The following is a 22598-nucleotide window of genomic DNA, read 5'->3' on the forward strand; positions in this document are numbered from 1 at the left end:
CATATTAATTTGGGGGAAACACAGTCCATAAAAAGATTCTTGTGTCTGAGAAAGTGCCCCCAAGTTACTGAATTCTTATTCATCCAATCTCATGTCTTGGCCTTCTTGAACACCTTTATTATCCAATCCTAGACATGCAAAACCTTTTTAGTTTAATGCAGTTCCATCTGTTTGTTTTTCTTTTGTTTATCTTGCCTAAGAAGATATATCAGAAAAAATACTGCTACCAGTAGTGTGTGAAATTTTTCTGCCTATGTTTTCTTCTAGGATATTTACGGTTTCAGGTCTAACATTTAAGACTTTAATCCATTTTGAATTTATTCTTGTGTGTGGTGTAAGGAAGTGGTCTACTTTCATTTTTCTGCATGATCTGTCCAATCTTCCCAACACCATTTATTGAATAAACTGCCTCTAGCCCATTGTATGTGCTTCTTCCTGTCAAATATTAGTTGACTATAAAGGGGTGGGATTTAATTCTGGACTCTCTATTCTGTTCCATTGACCTATGTGTCTGTTTTTATGCCAATAACATGCTGTTTGACCCCTATGAAATTATAGTGTAGTTTAACATAAGTGTGAATCCTCCAACTTTGCTCTTCTTTCTTAGGACTGCTGTTGCTATTCGAGGCCTTTCGTATTTCCCTATAAATTTTTGGTCTAGTTTTATAAAATACATCATTGACCTCTTGATAGGAATTGCATTGAATCTGTAGATTGCTTTGGGTAGTATGGACATTTTAACGATGTTAATTATCACTACCCATGAACACGGTATGTACTTACACTTATTTGTATTTTCAATTTCTCTCTTCAGTGTTGTATAATTTTTCGAGTACAGGTACATCTTGGTTAGATTTATTCCTAGATATTTTATTCTTTTTGAAGCAATTGTGAGCAGAATTATTTTCTTAATTTCCATTTCTGATAGTTCATTATTGGTATTTAAAAAGAAATGATTTCTGGATATTAATTTTATATCCTGGCATTTTACTGAATTCATTTATCAGTTCTAGATTTCTTGGTGAAATCTTTAGGGGTATATACAATATCATGTCATCTGTAAACATCAATAAAATAAGAAGACGATACATCTGATAAAATGTTAATATCCAAAATTCATAAAGAACTTACAAAAGTCAATACCAAAAAATACAATTAAAAAGTGGAGCCTGGCTGGTGTAGCTTAGTGGATTGAGCGCGGACCTGCGAACCAGACGATCGCGGTTCAATTCCCAGTCAGGGCACATGCCTGGGTTGCAGGCCAGTTCCCTGCAGGCCAACTCCCAGCAGGGGACGCACGAAAGGCAACCATACATTGATGTTTCTCTCCCTCTCTCCTTCCCTTCCCCTCTAAAGATAAATAAATAAAATATTTTAAAAAAAGTGGAAAAAGGACTGAGTAGACACTTCTGCAAAGAAGACATACATCAGAGAAATGCAAGTCAAAACCACAATGAGATTCCACCTCACACCTATTACAACAATTATCCTCAATAAATTAACAAACAAGTGCTGGTGAGGATGTGGAGAAAGGGGAACCCTTCTGCACTGTTGGTGGGAATGCAGACTGGGGCAGCCACTGTGGAAAGCATCATGGAGTCTCCTCAAAAAACTGAAAATAGAACTGCTTTATGACTGGGCACTTCCACTTCTGGGAATTTATCCAAAGATACCCAAAACACTAATTCAAAAGAATATAAGCACCCTATGTTCATTGCAGTGTTATTTACAATAGCCAAGATTTGGAAGCAGCCCAAGTGCCCATCAGTAGATGAGTGGATAAAACAACTGTGGTACATTTACACAATGGAATACTACTTGGCCACAAAAATGAAGAAAATTTTACCCTTGCAACAGTATGAATGGACCTGGAGAACATTATGCTAAGTAAAATAAGCCAGCCAGAGAAAGATAATACCACATGATACCACTCATATGAATAGAGTGAACAAACTGGACTAACAAGGAAAATAGAGACAGACTCACAGATGGAGAGCAGGCTGACAGCTCTGGGGTGGGGAGAGGTTAGGGGGTGGAGAGATTGAGCAAAAAATAAAAAGGACTCATGGACATGGACAAATGTGGTGATTGTGGGGAGGGGGTTGGGAGGAGGTGGGAGGGGGTGTAAGTGGGATAAATGGTAATGGGAAAAAATACAATAAAAAATGTAAAAAAATCCAGTTCTAAAAGTCTCCCCCTGGTTCCTGTGAGATGCCAGTTAAACCTTCCAAATTTTTAGGGGACTAGCTTCCTTTGCTGGGGTTTAATCCAGTTATTGGCTTGGTTATTGGTTAGTTATTGACTCAGTAGCCAGAAAAGAAAGGGGGCAGCATAGGGAAGGACAGGTATTGCCTTGTGGGCAAGAAGCTTCTGCAGCAGGTTCCAACACAGCAAACAAGGTAGTTTTCACTAGAGAAGGGCTACCTCTGGAAGCACTAAGGGCCCAGGGGCACATCCACCCAGATGACCTCTTGACATGTTTAGGATCCTGAGTTTCCCCACCTGCCTTGCCTAAGCCTTCAATCCTCCAATGTCTCTGGAGCTCTGTGACTGCAACAATGAGTGTACTCTCCGGCTGATGGTTCAACTGAGTCTGTCCTTCCACTATAGGCGGTAAAGGCATCTTTATCAGCTCTCACACTTAGCTATCAATTATTTATTATCAGCTCTGTTCCTCACTTTTCTACTGTAGTGCTTCAATACAACTTAGTAGTAGTAATCCAACTCTGTTTTCATTGTAGGTGTTATTCCCCTCAACTTTTTGAAATACCTGCATCCTCACGCCTACCACAGCTCTCCTCCACTGGGACACTGACCCAGGTCAATGCTGGTGAATTAACCTGCAGCCTTAGCTAGAGGCCAATGAGTGTCCCACCTGCCAGCCAAGGAGCATCTTCCAGTTGGGTAATGGATGGGCCTGTCCCAAATCCCAATTTTACCATCCTCAAAGCAAAGATGGGATGATTTTTATGACAAGAAATATTTGTAAGAGAAAATGGGGAGAAAGCTAGGCAAGACTAGGTGGGTTGTCACATCATGATGGAAGTCAAACTGCAAGTGAGAAAGAGGGAAAGAGGGCTGAGTGGAAGTGCCCTAGATTGCCATGTAGTTTATGGAAGGCTTGGGAAGGCAATGGAGTCTCTGCTCCCCAGTTGGCCATCAGGGGAGTTTTGTGTCTCCCAGACACAGGCCTATCCTGGCATGTCTGTCACGTTCAGTCACTGAGCTGTGAAAGAAGCAAGGCTTTGGTACAGACAGTGACGGATTTCAGAGCACAGCAGCTGGGACCCGTGGTCAATTAAGCTTGTTGTGTAGGTGTGTGTGGTGCATTCTCAGCTACTTTGTCATCTAGCAAGAGGTAGAGCTGGAATTCAAACCAGGTACTTTGATCCGAGAGACTATACCACAACCACTGCACTAAGAAGGCATCTCCTAGGGCTGCAGAGGTCTGATACAAATGGTCCTCTATCACATGGAAGACTTATATGGCAGGTTGGGCCAGGCTGGTAAGGATCATCAGGCTCCTCTAAGGAGTTGGTACTTCATTCTGCAGACAATAAAGTGGGGTAGAGGGGCACATCACAGATTAATGCATATGAATACGTTCCATATGCACTGCATACACACATGAATAATTTATAGATCCATATGTAGCTTTCATTTCCTGTGGTATAAAAGGGTTTAGCAGACATGCAGACAGCTGCAACAGTAACTGCAGGATTGCATATATATGGTGAGGTGCATCACTCCACACATATGGTAAGATGGTCAAAAGGCGCTGACAAAGCATTCATACCATTTAGGATATAAAAATTTGAAAAAGATAGACTAAGACACGTTCATTTTCTATCACTCTATAAAAATCTTACTATTGTATAAGGCAACCCAAAATTCACTTAATTTTTACTAATTTATTACCAATATTGAAAAATCCTATATTTTCTATTTTTACTCAGAAGCACTCTTTCCACTTATGCTGTGTGTCAAATAGGTATCTAGAGGCTAAATGAGGAAGTTAGCTACTATTAATAACATAATTCCCTGGGAATCAGAGTACACGCCTAACAATCAACTTACAAATGAGTTTTATAGAATACAATCTTTTATTAAAAGGAGGCTACATGTTTATTCATTAACTAGTCAGTGCTGTAAAAAATAGGTATATTTTATAGACGCAGGAACCTAGGCACATACATATTAAATGATTTCTTTAGTCCTCATAATGAGATCAAACATAACCCTAGAACTAGAGATTAAATCAGGTTCTTTATACACCTACAGTCATTAATAATACAAATGCAGTCTGTAAGACTGTAGACTTACATATGCAAGTCTACAAATGCAGTATAGTTCTACAACAGAATATGAAAACCTAGAGATGAAAGGAATCCCCAGAGAATACTGGTCTAACTTTCTGTATGAAGGCAGGCATTATCTGCTACTGTAGAGAATGGAAAATTATTTAATCCAGGTCAAATTTAAATATTAAGGAAAACTCAAAATTCAGTGCCTCCAGAAACTCATCATATGGAGCACTATTATTTATTATACTTCAAGAGGACGTATATGAATCAGAATAGAGTTTCTGGACTTGAGATGGTTTCACTTCCTAACTTAACCCACTTCTGGGTATTCACCTGAAGAAATCCATAACATTTATCTGAAAGGATATATGCACCAGTATGTTCCCTGCAGCATTATTTAAGACAGGCAAATGTGGAAGCAACCTAATGTCCATCAGTAGATGAGTGGATTAAAAAAGTGGTGGCACATATATATCACAAGTGGCAAACACAAGGCCCACAGGCCAAATCCGGCCCTCCACCTTGTTTTACCCAGTGGCAGCACTGAGCTCTTCCTTAACTAACTGTTAAGGAGTAGTTATATTTAGACAGTCCTAAAATTACATTTGATCCTTTGAAGGCAACTGCGAGGCTGATGTGGCCCTGGTAAAAATGAGTTTGATGCACCTGAATACATAATGGAATATTACTCAGCCACAAAAAGAGTGAAGTCTTACCATTTGCAACAACATGAGTGGATTCAGAGGGTATTATGCTGAGTGACATAAATCAGACAAAAAAGGACAAATGCCATTACGATTCTGCATAACAAACAAAACAGAAACAAGCTCATAGATACAGAGAGCGAACTGATGGTTGTCAGGTGGAGAGGGACTGGACGGATGTGAAAAAGGTGAAAAGGATTACGTATAAATTGCCAGTTATAAAAATAGTCACAGGGATGTACAGTACAGCACAGGGAATATAGTTAATAATACTGTACTATGTATGGTGCCAGATGAGTACTAAGCTTATTAGGGTGATCACTTCATAAGGTATATAAATGTCTAATCACTATGTTATACACCTGAAACAAATATATGTCAACTGTAACTGAAATACAAATTTAAAAATTAAAACTTAAAAAAGAGGTTTCTAAAACTTTTTCAGAATCACATTCTAGCCTGCCTTAAATGGGATTTTATATAAAAGGGCACTGTATGACACAAAGGACTATGTTCTCCAAATACAGCAAATACGATTAACATGTTTTATACGGTTACTTCCAATAGTTTGCTTACATGAAGGTGAAGCTATCAAATTAAAATCTGCTTAGTGAAGGTGAAGCTGCTAGGGGCTGTTTCTGCAGTACATATTGCTTTTACCTTGAAGAATTCTTATACCATATATGGATTAGTTTTTCCAATTGGACAGCAATTCTTATTTAATGATTAGAGGATGCCAGGACAGAAATAAAAGGTATATTAGCTAAATTAAACAGCTAATATAATTACATCATTTAGAGACAGACCTAATACTTGAGCTTCTAGATTCAGCAGGAAAACTTAGTGTCCCTCAAAACTCTAATAGGACTGTAAACCAAGGCTTCAGAAGCATTTGCTGGAAATTTTACCCTCTCAAAAGGGTGCTCTTCTAAGAGAATTAGTTTGCTGCAAATGCATATATAGTATATTCTGGAGATACAGAATTAAATTGTAAAGGTACATTATTTCAGTGTTTAAGAGCAGAAATGCCCAATTTTCAGTATTATGTGAAAAATTCTATGAATTACTCAAAGCAGCAATATATAACCACCTGTATTAACTGTATTTCTAAAATGCATGGAAAAGGGCAGAAACAGCAAAGAATAGAGAAACATCTGCTATCTAATTTCAGTATTTCTCTTGCAATCTGCTTTGGGACTCATAAAGCTGGAAAATATTGAGGGCATCTAGCCTGCATATACACTCACACTATAGCTCTCTCTACTATAGAGAGATCTATACTATATAGATCTCTACTATAGCTCGTTCTTATTTCTCAGCACCTACAGTCTAGGACTAACTCCTTTTATCTTATCAATGAAGATGATGAATCACTACATTCCTAATACATACTTTTATATGCTTGGAAATCTTTAAGCAACTAGTCTTCTCTCATTAACAAGCTAACCACAATTATTTTTACCTTTCCCCAAACATCTTATTTGCTAATCTTTAGACTTCTTACTGGGGCATCCCTTATTACTTTCAAAACCTACTGCAACAATTTGGTACTTTAATATGAGTTGCACAACTTCCCAGGATTTACATTATTTCATGGTTTGTTCAGATGAGATTGGGTGCATTCAGGGTGGTATGGCTGTAGACTCATGATCTGTTCAAACACTAACAGTTTTATTTTTAAGTAGGAATGCTGTAACTTGGAGTCAATTATTCAAAACAATATTATTGGTTCTGGGGTAACTGATCTCATATAACTCATATTCTAGTGGGGAAAACAGATAAATAAACCAGTAAAGAAGTTAAAATTTCAAACTGAGGTTTTGTGAAAAAAATAAGTGATAGGGATATAGAGGGCTTTCCTTAGGAGGAAGGAAGGCAGTGGGCCTGCAAAAACATGAGAAAAATGTTCCAAGCAAGTTTTGGCCAAAGTGGTCTAAATAGTTATCTTGCTATATATATTTATATGCATTCCTTCTGAATTAGAGAAACTTGCACTACTCCCTAAATCTTATTTTGAAAACTAATTCTATCTTTTAAATGTGCTTCATTACCTCCTTAATTGGTAAAGCCCATAAGTTTTCAAGAAGCATGCCTTAAGCAAGTATTTCATAGTATTAGCTAATTAGATAAATTACATTTAATGATGGGTGAAAAATAACAATATTTGAAAAAATTCTTCATGTTATTGGATAGGCCTAAATGAACTTTCTAGAAAATAATTTAATGATACTTTGTAGGCAAACTGGCTGGAAGCAAACTGGCAGACCAGTATCCCTTCAGAAGACAGGACTAAAGAGAGGACACAATCACTGATTGGTTGGGTTGTTCTAACACTGAAAGGGCCCAGCAGAGAAGTTGGACATTGGTAGACAGTTCGTGTATGTGAGATGAACTGGCAAATCAGCTGTCAAGGTTGGAGAGATCTGTAACCTTCGGCACCTCCACACCTCTTTGAGACATTATGCTACCACCTGGGCAACAGGTGATTTTAAAATACAGGAACATTTTAGTTGTGGTTATCAGTTAATTAACAATTTTAGAATCAAAAACCATACTTTCATTTTACAAAGTCAGCATTTTTGCCAAGTTTTTAGATATTAAAAAAAAAGACCAGGGACTTTGGCAGATGTGCTTAGAATCCTGCTGTACTTTTAAGTCCCTGGTCCCTTATCTGTAAAATGGGTATAAGAATACTATTGCGTGGGGTTGTTTAGTCTCAGGATTAGTGGTAACAGATGTGAAGCATCCAGCTCAGTAGGTGGTATACAGTAAGAACTCAAAAGAGCTTTAAAATTATTTTTCAGTACGATCTTCCAAGGTATCACTAAAACTTTTCATTACTTTTTAATTACATAAATATGCTTATTAATAAATGTATTTGCACTGTAAAAGAAAAAACTAACAAAATAAAACTTAAGGAAGAAACCAATTCCATCAAAATAAATGAAATATGTGGAGTGTTACCGCATGGAAACAAGCAAATTGTTGAACAGGTTAGAGAGCTCTCAAAATATTTAGTCAGGTCTAGATTATGATGAGAATCTTATTCAGGCTTTACTCATTTACAATTTTGACAGTAGTCAGGGTGAAATGTAACTTTCTACCACTCAAGGGAAAAATACTTTTAAACAAACACATGACAAAAACTAAGAATTAACTTTTTAACAGGAAAAAAACCTGTTACTATTTTGTGAAACTCCATTTTCAAAATGTAATTGCAACAAAGCAGCCACATTCAACTTTGTTCATCTCATGGCACACAAATTATGAAACTGCGGCACATCAAAAAACGTTTGTTGCAGATCTGACCAAAAACAAGTGTAATTCTGATTCATTCACACTGGACTGCTATTGTTGACTGTTGCAATTTTTTAATTTGACAATCTAAGAGGAAACAGGTCAGTGCCCTTGACTAAATAATCAAGTATTGCATGTTTTAAAAATTCATGCTGGTACACATGTTGAAAATCACTGCAACAGAGGAACTAACACAGATGGGGCTGGTGGTGTGACATGCTATGCAGAAATTATTCCAAAGGAAAGACAAAGCCTTCTTAATTAAGTTTAAAGTTTAGTTATCAGTAATTTGGTTAGTTACGTGGGTAAGACTTTATTTCTTAAAAATAAATACTGGCCAGCCTTATTTCCTTGTTTTTCTAAGTTGGCATTCTGAAAAACACTTGAGAGGAGTACTAAACCCCAATTAAGGACTTTTTCAAATAAAGAGTAAGACCTTAAGAAAACTGGCTATAATGTTTCCACTAAATTCCTTATTCTGCTGCTGCTTAAGAAGCATAGAAAAGGTACAGGGAATAAGAAGCAAAATAGACAGGGGCAGTTAAGAATAGTATAGGAAATGTAGAAGCCAAAAACCTTATATGTACAACACATGGACATGAATTAAAGGAGGTGAATGTGGGTAGGGGGATGGAGGAAAATAAAAAGGGAAAGGAGGGAAATAAAGGGGGGAGGATGGGATAACTGTAATAGCATAATCAATAAAATATATTTAAAAGACAAAAAAGAAGCATAAGTCAGAAAAACAGCCAAATCCAGTCCAACTGACAACAGACTCAGGGTGACTTAAAGTATACAGATCAGCAGGGACAAGTGAATCTCAACTCACAAACTAAGACTTTCACTGTAGAAAGAACCAATCTTGGCACCACCTCTCATTAAGGCAATGCAGGTTGCAGTAAGGAGCTCAGCAGTTGCAACTCCATCCTATTCCTGAACTTGCAGCCTGCTCTGGAACTGGAAGCTAGCTCAGTAATATCTGACTGTGAAAGCATGGTCTAACACTAGAGCCAAAGAGCTACATACAGTGTTTCCTCCTTATGTGCAAGATCTCCTGGCCCAAGACTTCTATATGTTTAATGAGGGATGCAGCAGAGGCAACTATTGGAGAGGCAGTAATTGGGAACACTCTCTCCACCTTAGCTTTGTAATAAAGGAAGTTAAAATAAATTCTGACCCCTTCCTGGAGTTACTATTTGGGTGTTTTAAAATCTCGTATAGCATTACCTTCAGCAAGTAAAGTGTTCAGTACACACAATCCAGTGACTGAGTCTTTTTTTGTTTCTGGCTACTACAGGTACAGGCTAGATCCAGCAGGCCAAGCTTTGAAACCATCATCCAAGTCTTTAAACAAGAATGAGTAAGGAAACAACTGCTGCTAATACAACATGCAAACATTAACATATGCCCAACGAACATTACTTTAGATTATTTGCCAAAAGCCTGTTCCCTGGTAAACAACAGTTAACATTGTTATACCTAAACTAGTTATACATGTTACAGCTTGCTCCTCAAAGAGAACATTCTATAGTCTTTCAAGAATAAAAACCTCCTGTATTTGTCATACAACAATGACGAGGTCTTGCAACACTTGCTGGAGTAGTCAAACAGTGCAGTTCAGTGCAAGCAATCACAAAACTCAGTCACCAACCAAACCAGAGCTAATATTTCAGTTCCTGTAGATTAGAAGACAGTATTAATTCACTCCTTCTGCTTGTTGACTTTTGTATCCCTTTGTGTACTGAAAAAACAACGGACTCTGTGGGACCTCTATGCCCAGTATAATTACTTATCGTTTACTTTGGGCAAATATCGATCATTTTTTTTGTGAAATGAGGTAGGTTCTTAAATTAAAAACAAACAAAAAGCCCTCCTCACACAGCATGGCTGCATTTTCCCTTAGTAACCAGATTCGGTGCATCCACCGGGGTCCAATTGCTGTTTTGCCTCCTCTACGTCAGGCTTTAACTACTGTCCAACCAGGAGAGGAGCAAAGGGGGACTTGTGAACCAGAAGAAACTCGCCAGAATATTTCGGGAGTCGTTGTGTGCCCTCACCTAGACGGTGGGGACCAACTCTTTTCTTGCCGACGCTCTTTGGTCTAAGTTTCCGGGGACCTCAGACCTCACACACTGGGGCCCTCCATCACCTGGCCCCCGCAGGGCTGGGGGACTGTTTCCCGGCTGGCCTAGGGGGCAAAGGAAGAAGACCTCAGTGCATCCGGACCCATTCCCAGAGGCCTGCGCCCACCCTCGCCAGCACATCAGCCCCGGAGGAGGCCCGGCGCGGCTTCACCTGCCGCTCGCGGAAACCCCGGCGCCATCCCGCCCCAGTCCAGCATCCTGGAAGTCGAGGTCCCGGGACCCAACCAGCAATGGCGCAGCCGGAAACTGGCCTCTCGACTTTCTCAGGCCGGATTCAGACTGGGGCAGACCTGTGGGCGGGGCAGGAAAGCCCGGGCTTCCGCATTCCTGCTTCCGGCCCGGTGGTGAGTGGCGGGTTAGGGTCGGAGCCTAAGGTCCTGGGCTCGGTGCGCGGGAGGATGGTGGGCTGCATCGGTGAGGTTTCGCCCTCGTGCCCAGTGGAGGCGGTCGCCGCACGGGAGACGCGAGGTGTGGCGGGGCCTACCCCGTGTTCCCCGGGACGGCCGCTCCGAGTCCCGCAGGGTCTGCACTCGCCGAGGCCGACAGCGTCGGGAGAATGTGGGCCCTCAGGAACTGGTTGGCCGGTTGGGCTAACGAAGGAAGAATGAACTAGGGGGAAACCTAAGGAAGAAGCGGAAGTGTCATCAGCTCCAGCTTCGGGCGCGGGTCAGGTCTGCAGATGAAGCCCGGTGAACCCCTTAACGGAAGGAAGAAGAGTACTATTCCTTAAAGTGTGGGAGGCACAAAGGAGGTGTTAACGCTTTTCTTTGTGTCAGTGGTTAAAACTTGGCCACAAACCAGGCCCTTCACTCCCACCCTACCCTTTATTGCAAAGTTCTCTTGCTTATCCCTGTATTTTGCATTAGTTAATTCATTGTTGGGCTGGAGAAGTTGAAACGGACTGATCACCGTAGGGCCTAGGTCTGACTCTGTAGGTGGGGCGTACGATTTGGGGGGGATGGGAAGGTAGGCTGCGATATTTAACATGTTAGGCAGTTTAATGTGTTTTCAGTTGAAAATATGAGGAAACGGGAAGATATCATTAAAACCAGTGGCAGTTTTCTGGAGGTGATGGAATTGTGGCTAGTTTATATTTTGCTTTGGTTATCTCTTTTGATTCCTTTATGGAGAACACGAATCGTATAATAGGGAGAGAAAAAAGAAACTTTAAAAGTAAGGGGATGTGTTTGATTTTTGTAATTATATACTTAATCCTTTAAATGCTGTAACATCAGTGAGTTAACGTCTTTTTATATGTCAGTGAGTTATAAAATTTATAATTGTATTGTTTAAGTAAGTTACTTAGTAAAATACGTGATCTCCAGTAAGTAGAATTTTCTTAGAGGGCATTTGCAGTTGTAGTAATTCTTTCTTTTTTTTTCAAAGTAGGAAGAAAGAGATAGATAGTAGATGTCCATGGTGTGCCAGGCAATTCTAGGCGCCATTAATAGGTTGCATATCTACAATTTAGAAGTTTTTCACATAATTTGTATTGTAATTATCCTGAAAGTTGTGACTTAAACTTTTTATTGTTACTTATTCTTTTCAACCCCTCCAGCATATAGAATATAAAGCTTTCGAAAGTGTATAGTAGAGCTAAAGAAGAAGACAATCAACCGAGGGTCATCTGTCTGAAATTATAATTGGCTCACTAATAATCGCAGGACAAAGTTAGAGATCACAACTCAAGCCTAAGGTAGATAATTTTTTTATATCCCAGCTGAAAATATGAGTAACTATATAGACCTATTCCTACCACTGTATTCTAATTCTCTTCTTTGAATAGGGGTTGACACAAACGTGAAAGGTAGAAAAGCCTCTGGGGCAAAATAAAAATGACACTCAAATCCACACTATCCTCATTTGCCAGATGGCCCTCCCTTATCAACTCAAAAGGGAACAAATGAATGGCACCTGTTATGGTTAATTTTCTCATTATTAAATATATTCTCATTTATTACATTATATCCTCAAGTAAGAGTCCTCAAAGCTGAAAGAGGACATATAATAATGTCACATTTTGCTTTTATCTCTGCATCTGAATGTGGATATTATTGTGGTTTCTTCTTTTTCCTGAAAGTGGTCATTCATTACCTCTCCTCCAAGCATTTCATGTAATCTGGCCTGTCTTTTCCACACACCAAATTTGATGATTTGTATTTTTGTTAATTAGTACTCAATAGTACTAAGGCTATGTAAAAAAAAAAAAAAAAAAAGATAAATGGGGCCTGGAATGAATATATAAAACTCAAGTTTCTTGTAAAAGTTTGCTGCTAAAATTTATCTTGAGTGGGAGGAGGAGAAGGGGGGAGAAGGTACAGAGAATAAGTGGCATAGATGGTAGGTAGAAAATAGACACGGGGGAGGGCAAGAATAGTATGGGAAATATAGAATCTAAATAACTTGTGACACATGGACATAAACTAAAGGGGGGGATGGAGGGAGTAGGTATGCAGGGTGGAGGGGAATGAAGGGGGGGAATGGGACGACTGTAATGGCATAATCAATAAAATATTTAAAATTTTATCTTGATTATGGGCAGCATGTGAGAATGCATGGTCTTTATGACAGATTCCACATGATTTTCACTTTTATCTTCTATACCTTCACGTCTTTTGAGTGTCACCTTTCTTGTCCTAATTGAGTTACTCTTTTTTCACTGAAGATATTAATCTATTAAAATAGTACTAGTTAATACTTTAAAAAAACAATTAATGAGTGATAATGGAATTCTGAGTTAACTGATTGTATGATGTAACTTTTTCAAAATTTGATTAACCACATATTCTTTTCTTTTGTTCTCTTCCCCCCAGCCTCCCTTCCCTAAGACCCCTACAAAGATGTTTGATATAAAGGCTTGGGCTGCGTATATTGTGGAATGGGCTGCAAAGGACCCATATGGCTTCCTTACAACAGTTATTTTGGCCCTTACTCCATTGTTTCTAGCAAGTGCTGTATTGTCCTGGAAATTGGCCAAGATGATTGAGGCCAGGGAAAAGGAGCAAAAGAAAAAACAAAAACGTCAAGAAAACATTGCAAAAGCTAAACGACCAAAAAAGGACTGAAGGAATGAACAGGCTCTGCCACTGTAGGAAACTTACTTGGGAAATTACGCAGCTTTGCAAGGACCCTCTAAGGTTTCTTTTCTGGATTTATGACTACTAGTAAACGAAGTCGGAGCATATGGAAGATTCATGTTAGTTCTGATCTCTGCTATAGCAGCTTTTAAGCTTCAATATAGACGTCTGTTGACAGTTACTGTAAATTGGCATTTATTATACTACAAATTCTTTATGACTGACTTAGTCATGTGCCATTTTGCAGCTTATGTCCTGAAATGTAAACATCCTGTGGGGGGAAAATGACTTTAGATTATGAACTCTGTTCACACACTGGCTCAAAATGGGGTCCTGTTCTGGATGAAGGAAACAAAGAATGTAAAAAATGAGAATTGTTCTGAGGTGAACAGTGTGCTTTGGCTTAAAAGAGATCCAGTATATTAACTACATCTTTTATCCTTATTGCTTATTTCTTAGAATCATTCTAGCTTTCTCAAAGCAAAATATTATTAATCAATGAGTACTTCAATTTTCTGCATTTTTCTCATTTTTGCCTTTGAGATACTGGTGATTATCAGATATCTTGCCTTTTTAAAATCAAATTTTATAAAAAATTCTCTTATTATTTTGTCTATATAGAATACCACCTACTGGATATAACAATTTTTATACTTACGAACACTGCCATTTACTTAGAGATGACTTGTTGAATAGAGTAACACTATGATACAAAGCTTGCAATAAAAATTCCAAACCTTGTAGTGCTTTGGAACCAGTTTATTCTTATTTGTGCTAATTAGACATGTGAAGTAGTTAAAATGTCTTAGCTGATTAATTTGTTGATTATATAGATGCCACTTTTCCTTTTTATTCCATTTGTTTTTAACTTGTGGTAGTGATGTCCTATAATTTTTATTCAAACAAGTTCATAGTGAAAATTAAAATTTCAAATTTCTTTTAAGGAACTCTTAAAGTAAGTCATATTTTGTAAGTGGTAAAAAAAAGCTTCACATTTAGAAAAGTTTTGTTTGGCATAGTAGTAATTGGGTGAAAAAGATAAATTATGCCAAAACAAGTATGTGTTATCATTAGAAATAAAATGCTAAAGGATATTTCTTTAAGTATAAGTGGAACTTTTTACTATGAAATATAGCTTTTATATATACATAGTCCAATACTTTTACTTGCTGTCAGTATTCAATAGCTTATTAATATTTTCTTCATCTCTCTGGTAATGAATTTTAAATTACAGAAATTGTCCAAGAGCTTTAATTTAAAAATGAAAGTAGATATTGAAATAAATTTGATACTTTTTTATAAAGAGGTGCTGGGTTTTTTGGGGGGGGTAGTAAAACAAATTAGATATGTCATAGAAGTTAGACTTTTCAAAGGGTTTGAAATTCATGTATAGCTAAACATTTTTGTAAAAGTTGAGGGTAATGCTTCTCAAGTAAGACCCCTAAGAATATTTATGGACTGGTATGAACAATATACTTACTGTTATTTAGGTTGTCAGTTCCTACTTATGCCACTGTAATCAACACATGGCAACCCTAGGCACTGAAGTCATTCAGTGTTTAGTTATGAGTTAGTAATTCACGTGACCTGGGATATGCTTTTTGTATTATTGAAATTAAAACAAAATTTCAAAAAATGTTTAGGTATAACTATTGACTCATGGATCTGCAGAGCCCAGTTTAAGAAAAACTGTTAAGATATATCTAAAGTGCTTTCAGGTCTTTGCCATCATGCTGTTAACAAAAATAATTTATATACATCTGTACTGCTTTTCACTACATTTTAGAGTAAAAGTACTATAGCAAAAGATACATTAATCTCAACCCCCAGTTATCTACTAAAACTGTGGTTTCATTGGTTCTGTTGTGATAATGTAAAGGTATTCTAACTGAAATCTTTTAAAAATAATTTATTTTAAACTCCTAACACATTTCAATTTTAAATTTGTTTAACATATACCATTTGTTGTTTCTTCAGCTTTCCCCAACATTTATGGAGCCTTTTGATACATGCGAGTTCAACAGGTTTTACAGTATTTGTGTATCTGTGTGTGTGTGTGCCAGGGGGGATTCAAAATACATACTACTGTGAGATTTGGGATTCTTCAGAAAAATCAATCTCTCACTGTAACAAATAGTACCATCGTTGAAAGAATCCCATTTAACTGTTATCCAGAATACTTCTTTTAAAATTTGCCTACTTACTGATTTTGAAGTTCTGAGAAGTAATACAATCAATTTTACCTTTTTTTGGCTGGTTTTGGGGATAAAAAACAGTTTGCCTGTAACAAACATTTATAACATCTCTGCCCTCTGCAACACACACACACACACACACACACACACAGTTTTTGTGTCAGAATCTGATCCATGTGATAAACTTCAGCATGTGCTGAAGTTTATACTTCATATTATTACTGTATCAGATGTGCAGGGCATTTTCTTTAATTTCTTGAAATTAAGCATACTGGAAAGAAGTTTAGGGAGCTATGAGCTGGAAACCCTGATGTTGAAATAAATTAGTTAACACTCACCTGTTCTTTCCTTATGGTGAAGTAAGGGAAAGTGGCAGGGGGTACTTTACACCTCCTGTGTTTTAAATTAGAGAAAGTTTGATTCCTCTTTAGGCATGACTGTTTTGTGCTTGCAAATGGTTATAGCATCACTGTAATTTACTTCATATCTAGAATAAGTATATAAGGACAAATTCTTTATTTCTCAAACATTAGAAGGGATTCAATGTTCAAATACCAAAAGTTTTGGGAACAAAAGGTAAAACGTAGGATTTATTCCTTTGTGGTATCTTGGAGTCTTTTAATTTGACTACCATAGACTTTCCTCACCTATATTTTTTTTCTCCAAAGAACACAAAATTTGAAAAAGCCTTGGTTACATAAATTCAGGTTTCATTTTAAATAGTGTGGTTCATGAGATGGTATTAAGAAAATATACTGGTACTGGTTCAGGCCTAGTTAAGAAATAAAAATAGAGAAGGAAAGGTAAGTACCATATGATTTCACTCACGTGAAATGTAATGAACAATATGAACTAACAAGCAAATTAGAGACAGACTCAGCAGGCTGAGTCTGGGGGCAGGGAGGGGAGGTGGGGGCAGGTGGAGTTGAGCAAAGAAACCTCAGGGACACAACAGTGTGGTCCTTGTGAGGGTCAGGGGAGGTAAAAGGTAAATGGTGATGGCTGGAGACTCAACTCAGCGTGGTGAGCACAATAAAGTGCACAGAGGATGTGTTGTGGAGTTGTGCACCTGAAACCTGTATAATATTGTTAATCAGTGTCACCCCATAAATTGAATAAAAAGGGAAAAGTATTTTTAATAATTAAAAAAATTAAATGACAGCCAGAAATCTGTTAAAAATAGGAATGGAAGAAGATAATAGATAACAGGGGAAAGTATTGTATTTTGTTAATTTTTAATTTTAAATATCTTAAGCATAACTGTGAGGCTAGATTTACATGATTAAACTCAACAGACTGCCCTGACCAGTGTGGCTCAGTAGGTTGGGCATCGTTCCACAAAGCAACATGTCCCCAGTTTTATTCTTTGTCAGTGCATTTGTCTGGGTTGGGGGTTTGGTCCCCGGTTCAGGAGCATACAAGAGGTAACTGATGTTTTCTCTCACATTCGTGTTTCTCCTCTCCATGCGCTCTCTATCAATCAATCAATCAATCTTTAAATGCAACAGCCAACATACTTTCTATATTGGAGCTGTTTATACAATGTAATAAGCCCTTTACTGATGTAAAAACATGCTATATGCATGTATTGTAGAGGCGTAAGAAATCAAAGGATTTACCTCTGAGAAAGTACTTAATATATAATACTTAAATGAACATCTTTTAAAATTAAAAAAATGCATAGGTTTGAAGTCTGTATTGAAAAGATGAAAAACATTTTCATTTAAAAAATATAAATACCCAAAATATAATTATTTAAAATATGAAATATTGTAGACAAGTTAATACGTTATTTAACACTTAATTCTGCATTGCATGTGCCTGGTCTAAAAGCCAAGTATAATGTAAAGATGGTTAGTTAGGCCAAGATTACAGTTCAGTTTTTATGTAGGACATTTAACTCTGTTCTGATACCACCTAATAGTACAACTGGTCGTCTGAAAAATAGCCTTGAGGAAAGCAGTGTGGATGGGTTACCATAAACTTCCCCACCTGTCAAAATCACTTTGAAAGGGTATACTCTACTAATGACAGTGGGCCAGTACCATCTTGCTATAAGATATTTTCCTACCTGGGCTTGGCTGGGATTTTATTTTTTGCTGTTTATGTAAAACATCTTAAATGAAAGCTAAATGTACTAAAATCAACATAAATTAATGTTATCTATAAATATGCTCTATGGCAAATGTTTACAAAACATATATATATATATATATATATATATATAGAATACAATTAATAAACTAATAGCTGTTTGGCAATAGAAGTATTCAGGCATGTTAGAAATTTAGTTTTTCCTGTGGTACAGGATTCAAAAACATCTTTTTTTTTTGTAACCCTGACCTGAGGATATTTTTCATCGCTTTTAGTGAGAAAGGAGGAGAGAGAAGGGAGTGAGAGAAACATCAGTGGGAGAGAGAAGCATGGATTGGTTACCTTCTGGAGGATGGTACATGATTGGACTGGGGATTGAAACTGCATCCTAGATATGTGTCCTGACTGGGAATCAAACCTGCAACCCTTCAGTTATGGGATGAGGCTCCAACCACCTGAGTCACACTGGCCAGGGGCAAAAATATCTTAATCTTAATTTATAATCATTCTGCCTTGGCTGGTGTAGCTCAGTGGATTGAGCACTGGCCTGTGAAACAAAGGGTTGTTGGTTCGATTCCCAGTCAGGGCACGTGCCTGGGTTGCAGGCCAAGTCCCCAGTAGGGGACACGTGAGAGGCAACCACACATTAATGTTTCTCTCCCACTCTTTCTCCTTCCCTTCCCCTCTCTCTAAAAATAAATAAATAGAATTTTAAAAAAAATTTTATAATCATTCTAGAAATTTTACCTACTTTTATGTTGTCTAGTGACTAGTTCCTATATTGCCTCTATGGTATAATGTACTAATGCTTTGTAATGATGTAAAGAGAAGAATGTTTAACATGATGGTAACAAGGCTGCTGAAATATTAGTATTATCACTTAGTGTCTTTGTCATTCAATAAATATGCTATGGTGATTACATATGATTACTTGTTTTAGTTTAATTAATAAAGTTGTATTTTATGTGGTTTATTAAGCAATAAAAAATTTGACCATCTTTTAAGTAAAAATCTTAACCTATATTTTTAGGAGTTCAGTGTTAACACTTAACCAAGGATTTTAAAAATCCATTATTCAGAGCATTAAAATTTGGGCCATTTATGCAGTACATATTTATTGTCTATTATAATGCCAAACACTCTAAAAAGAACTCTGTATTAAAATCAGTGACTAATTAGCAACAAAACTTGGTACACTTCAGAAAAATGTACAACTGTTCAAAAATACTTTTGTAATAATACAGTGTTCAACATCATCTGTTTACATCTTCAATATACAAACCACTGGGGCTCCACCATCAGTGGAATAGCTCTCTTAGAATTCTCTCCTATTTTCCATTTTCTCAAATTTTTAAGCCCATGGAATTCTAAATTATTATACTGTTTCTCTGTTGACTGTTCTTTTAGACTTTTGTGATGAATAGTCTACTTATATTGGTCCTAATTCATGTTTTCAACACCAACCTCAATCCATAAGCTCACTTTAGTCTCATCTACTCATCAAGGGCATTATGGTTTCCCCCGCCATTTATCAACTAATTTTTAAAAAATATTTTATTTATTTATTTTTAGAGAGAGGTGAAGAGAGGGAGAAAGGAAGAGAAACCTCAACGTGCAAGAGATACATAGATCAGTTACCTCTTGCATACCCCCAAGTGGGGACCTGGCCTGCAACCCAGGCATGTGCCCTGACTGGGAATTGAATCAGTGACCTTATGGTTCACAGGGCAGCACCCAATTTACTGAGCAACACCAGCCAGGTCAATCAACTAAATTTTCTTGGCCTGAAAATGTCTTATCCAATTTTATGCTCCCTTAAAAAATTTTTATTGTAGTTTTTCTATTACCATTTGGTCTCCTTATATCACCTCCCCAAATGACATATTCACCATACTGTTGTCCATGTTCATGAGTCCTTTTCCTCCCTCAATTTCTCCAACCCCTAACCTCTTCCCAACCCCACCCGACATCCTACTCTCTATAAGTCTGTCTCTGTTTTGCTTGTTATTTCAGTTTGTTCACTGGATTCCACGTGAAATCACGTGGTGTTTATCTTTCACACTCACTGGCTTATTTCACTTAGCATAATGTTCCTTGGGTCTATCCATACTGTCACAAAGGGCAAAATTTCCCTCTTTTTCATAACCAAGTAGTATTCCATTGTATAAATGAGCCATAGTTGTTTTATTCACTCATCTACTGATGGACTCTTGGCTGGTTACAAATCTTGGCTATTTTTTTTTAGAGAAACATTTTTTTTCTTTTAATAAAAAAAACTTTTATCTTTAGAGGGGAAGGGAAGAGAAGAGAAATATCAATGTATGGTTGCCTCTTGTGGGTCTCCTGCTGGGAACTGGCCTGCAAACCAGGCATGTGCCCTGACTGGGAATTGAACTGCAGTCATTTGATTTGCAGGCTCTCACTCAATCCACTGAGCTACACCAGCCAAGGCCAAATCTTGGCAGTTTTAAATGACGCTGCAATGAACACAGGGGTGCTTTAGTACTTTTGAAGTAATGTTTTGGGTTCTTTCAGATAAATTCCCAGAAGAGGGATCACTGGGTAAAAAGGCAGATCCATTTTTAATTTTCTGAGGTATCTCTCTACTACTTTCCACAATGGCTGTACCAATCTGCATTCCCACCAACAGTGCAAAAGGGTTCCCCATTCTCCACATCCTCACTAGCACTTGTGTGTTGATTTATTGATGACAGCTATTCTGACAGGTGTGAGCTGATATCTTTGTGGTTTTAATTTGCATTTCTCTGATGATTAGTGATGCTGAGCATCTTTTCATATGTCTATTAGCCATCTGTATGTACTCTTTGGAGAAGTGTTCAGGTTCTTTGCTAATTTTTAAATTGAATTGTTTGTTTTTTGGTGTTGAGTTTTGTAAGTCTTTATACATTTTGGATATTAATGCCTTATCAAGTGCATTGGTGAGTATGTTCTCCCATTCTGTGTTGTCTTTTTATTTTGTTGATGTTTTCCTTTGCCGACCAAAACTTTTTTAGTTTGATGTAGTCTCAAATTCTAAATTTTTTTCTTTTGATTCAATGGGGAGATATATGATAAAAAATTTCTACAGGCAATGTCAGAGATTTTGCTGTCTATGCATTTTTCTATGATTTTTATGGTTTTGAGTCTAACATGTAAGTTTTTGATCCATTTTGAATTTCTTCTTTTGTGTGGTATAAGAAGGTGGTCTAGTTTAATTTTTCTGCTCATATCTGACCAATTTTCCCAACACCATGTATTCAATAAACTGTCTTTAGTCCATTTTATGTGCTTCCTTTGTCTGTCTAATATTAATTGATGATAAAAGTGTCGGTTTAATTCTGGGCTCTCTATTCTGTTCCATTCATCTATCTATGTGTCTGTTTTTATGCCAGTACCATGCTGTTTTGATTACTGCATCCTTATAGTATAGTTTGATATTAGCTAGTGTGATTTCTCCAACTTTGTTCTTCTTTCTCAAGATTGCTGTTGCTGTGTGGGGCCTTTTATGGTTCCACATACATTTTTGAAATATTTGTCCTAGTTCTATGAAATACAGCATTGGACTCTTGATAGGAATTGTGTTGAATTGTGTTGGATTGTTCTGGATAGTATGGACATTTTAATGATGTTAATTCTTCCTATCCATGAACATGGTATTTGCTTCCATTTTATTTGTATCTTCTTCAATTTCCTTCTTAGTGTCATAATTTTCTGAGTATAGTTCTTTTACATCCTTGGTTAGGTTTATTCCTAGGTATTTTATTCTTTTTGAAGCAATTGTGCATGGGATTGTTTTCCTAATTTGCCTTTCTGTTAGTTTGTTATTGGCATGTAAAATGCAACTAAATTCTAGATATTAATTTTGTATCCTGATACTTTGCTGAATTCATTTATTAGTTCTAGTAATTTCTTGGTGAAATCCTTGGGGTTCTCTATGGACTGTATGATGTCATCTGCACATAAAGACAGTTTTACTTCTTTCTTTCCAATCTGGGTGCCTTTTATTTCTTCTTTTTGTCTAATTGCTGCAGCTAGGACTTCTAGTACCATGTGAATAAGAGAGGTGAAAGCAGACATCCCTGTCTTGTTCCTGATCTTAAGGGGAAACTCTATAGGTTTTCCCTGTTGAGTATGATGCTGACAGTGGGTTTGTCATATATGGCCTTTATTATGTTTAGGTTTGTTCCTTCTGTTTCTGCTTTGCTGAGAGTTGTTATCATAAATTGGTGCTAGATTTTACCAAATGCTTTTTCTGCATCTATTGGTATGATCAAGTAGCTTTTATTCATTATTTTTTAATGTGGTGAATCACATTTATTGACTTGTGAATGTTGTACCAACCTTGCATTCCAAGAATAAACCCCACTTGATCATGTGTATGATCTTTTTGATGCATTGTTGTATTTGGTTTGCTGATATTTTTTTGAGGATTTTAGCATCTACGTTCATCTGGGATATTGACCCATAATTTTCTCTTTTTTTGTAGTGTTTTTATCTGGTTTTAGAATTAAGATAAGGCTGGCCTCTTAAAATGAGTTTGGGGGCCTTCCGTTCTCTTGGATTTTTCTGAAATAGTTTGAGAAGAAGTGTTAGTTCTTTACATAATGTTTGGTAAAATTCATCTGTGAAGGCATCTAGTCCAGGGCTTTTGTTTGCTGGGAGTTTTTGATTATTGCTTCAGTTTCACTAGGTGTAATGTGTGTATTCAGATTCTCTGATTCTGCCTGGTTTAGTTTTGGAAGATTGCATGTTTCTAGGAAGTTAACCATTTTGTCCAGGATGC

At 37.2% G+C, this 22598-nt stretch overlaps 1 protein-coding gene across 4 annotated transcripts; it reads left to right on the plus strand.

The window, feature by feature from the left end:
• Positions 1–10565: 10565 nt before the first annotated feature.
• Positions 10566–15656, plus strand: SMIM15 (small integral membrane protein 15). 4 transcript variants are annotated; one of them, XR_005068908.1, is made up of 3 exons: positions 10693–10793; positions 12008–12145; positions 13263–14267. XR_005068908.1 is itself a non-coding variant. In XM_037062889.1 (2 exons), the coding sequence occupies exons 1-2, from the start codon at positions 10680–10682 to the stop codon at positions 13512–13514; spliced, it is 351 nt and encodes a 116-aa protein (XP_036918784.1). In that variant the 5' UTR covers positions 10566–10679; the 3' UTR covers positions 13515–15656. The 4 variants fall into 4 exon arrangements, 1 of the variants encoding a protein (XP_036918784.1); XR_005068906.1 differs by lacking the exon at positions 10693–10793 and adding an exon at positions 10800–11120; XR_005068907.1 differs by lacking the exon at positions 10693–10793 and adding an exon at positions 11110–11200.
• Positions 15657–22598: the final 6942 nt, after the last annotated feature.

The sequence above is a fragment of the Sturnira hondurensis genome, unplaced genomic scaffold (genome assembly GCF_014824575.4).
Source record: "Sturnira hondurensis isolate 20B ecotype Veracruz unplaced genomic scaffold, ASM1482457v3 Scaffold0014384, whole genome shotgun sequence".
Lineage (NCBI taxonomy): Eukaryota > Metazoa > Chordata > Mammalia > Chiroptera > Phyllostomidae > Sturnira > Sturnira hondurensis.

Excerpts from the sequence above, each read along its gene's own strand:
- SMIM15 (XM_037062889.1), top strand. The coding sequence starts at position 10,680 with ATGGCGCAGCCGGAAACTGGCCTCTCGACTTTCTCAGGCCGGATTCAG. Across the intron at positions 10,794-13,277 it reads TTCCTGCTTCCGGCCCGGTG|ACCCCTACAAAGATGTTTGA; the intron begins GTGAGTGGCGGG and ends CCCTTCCCTAAG.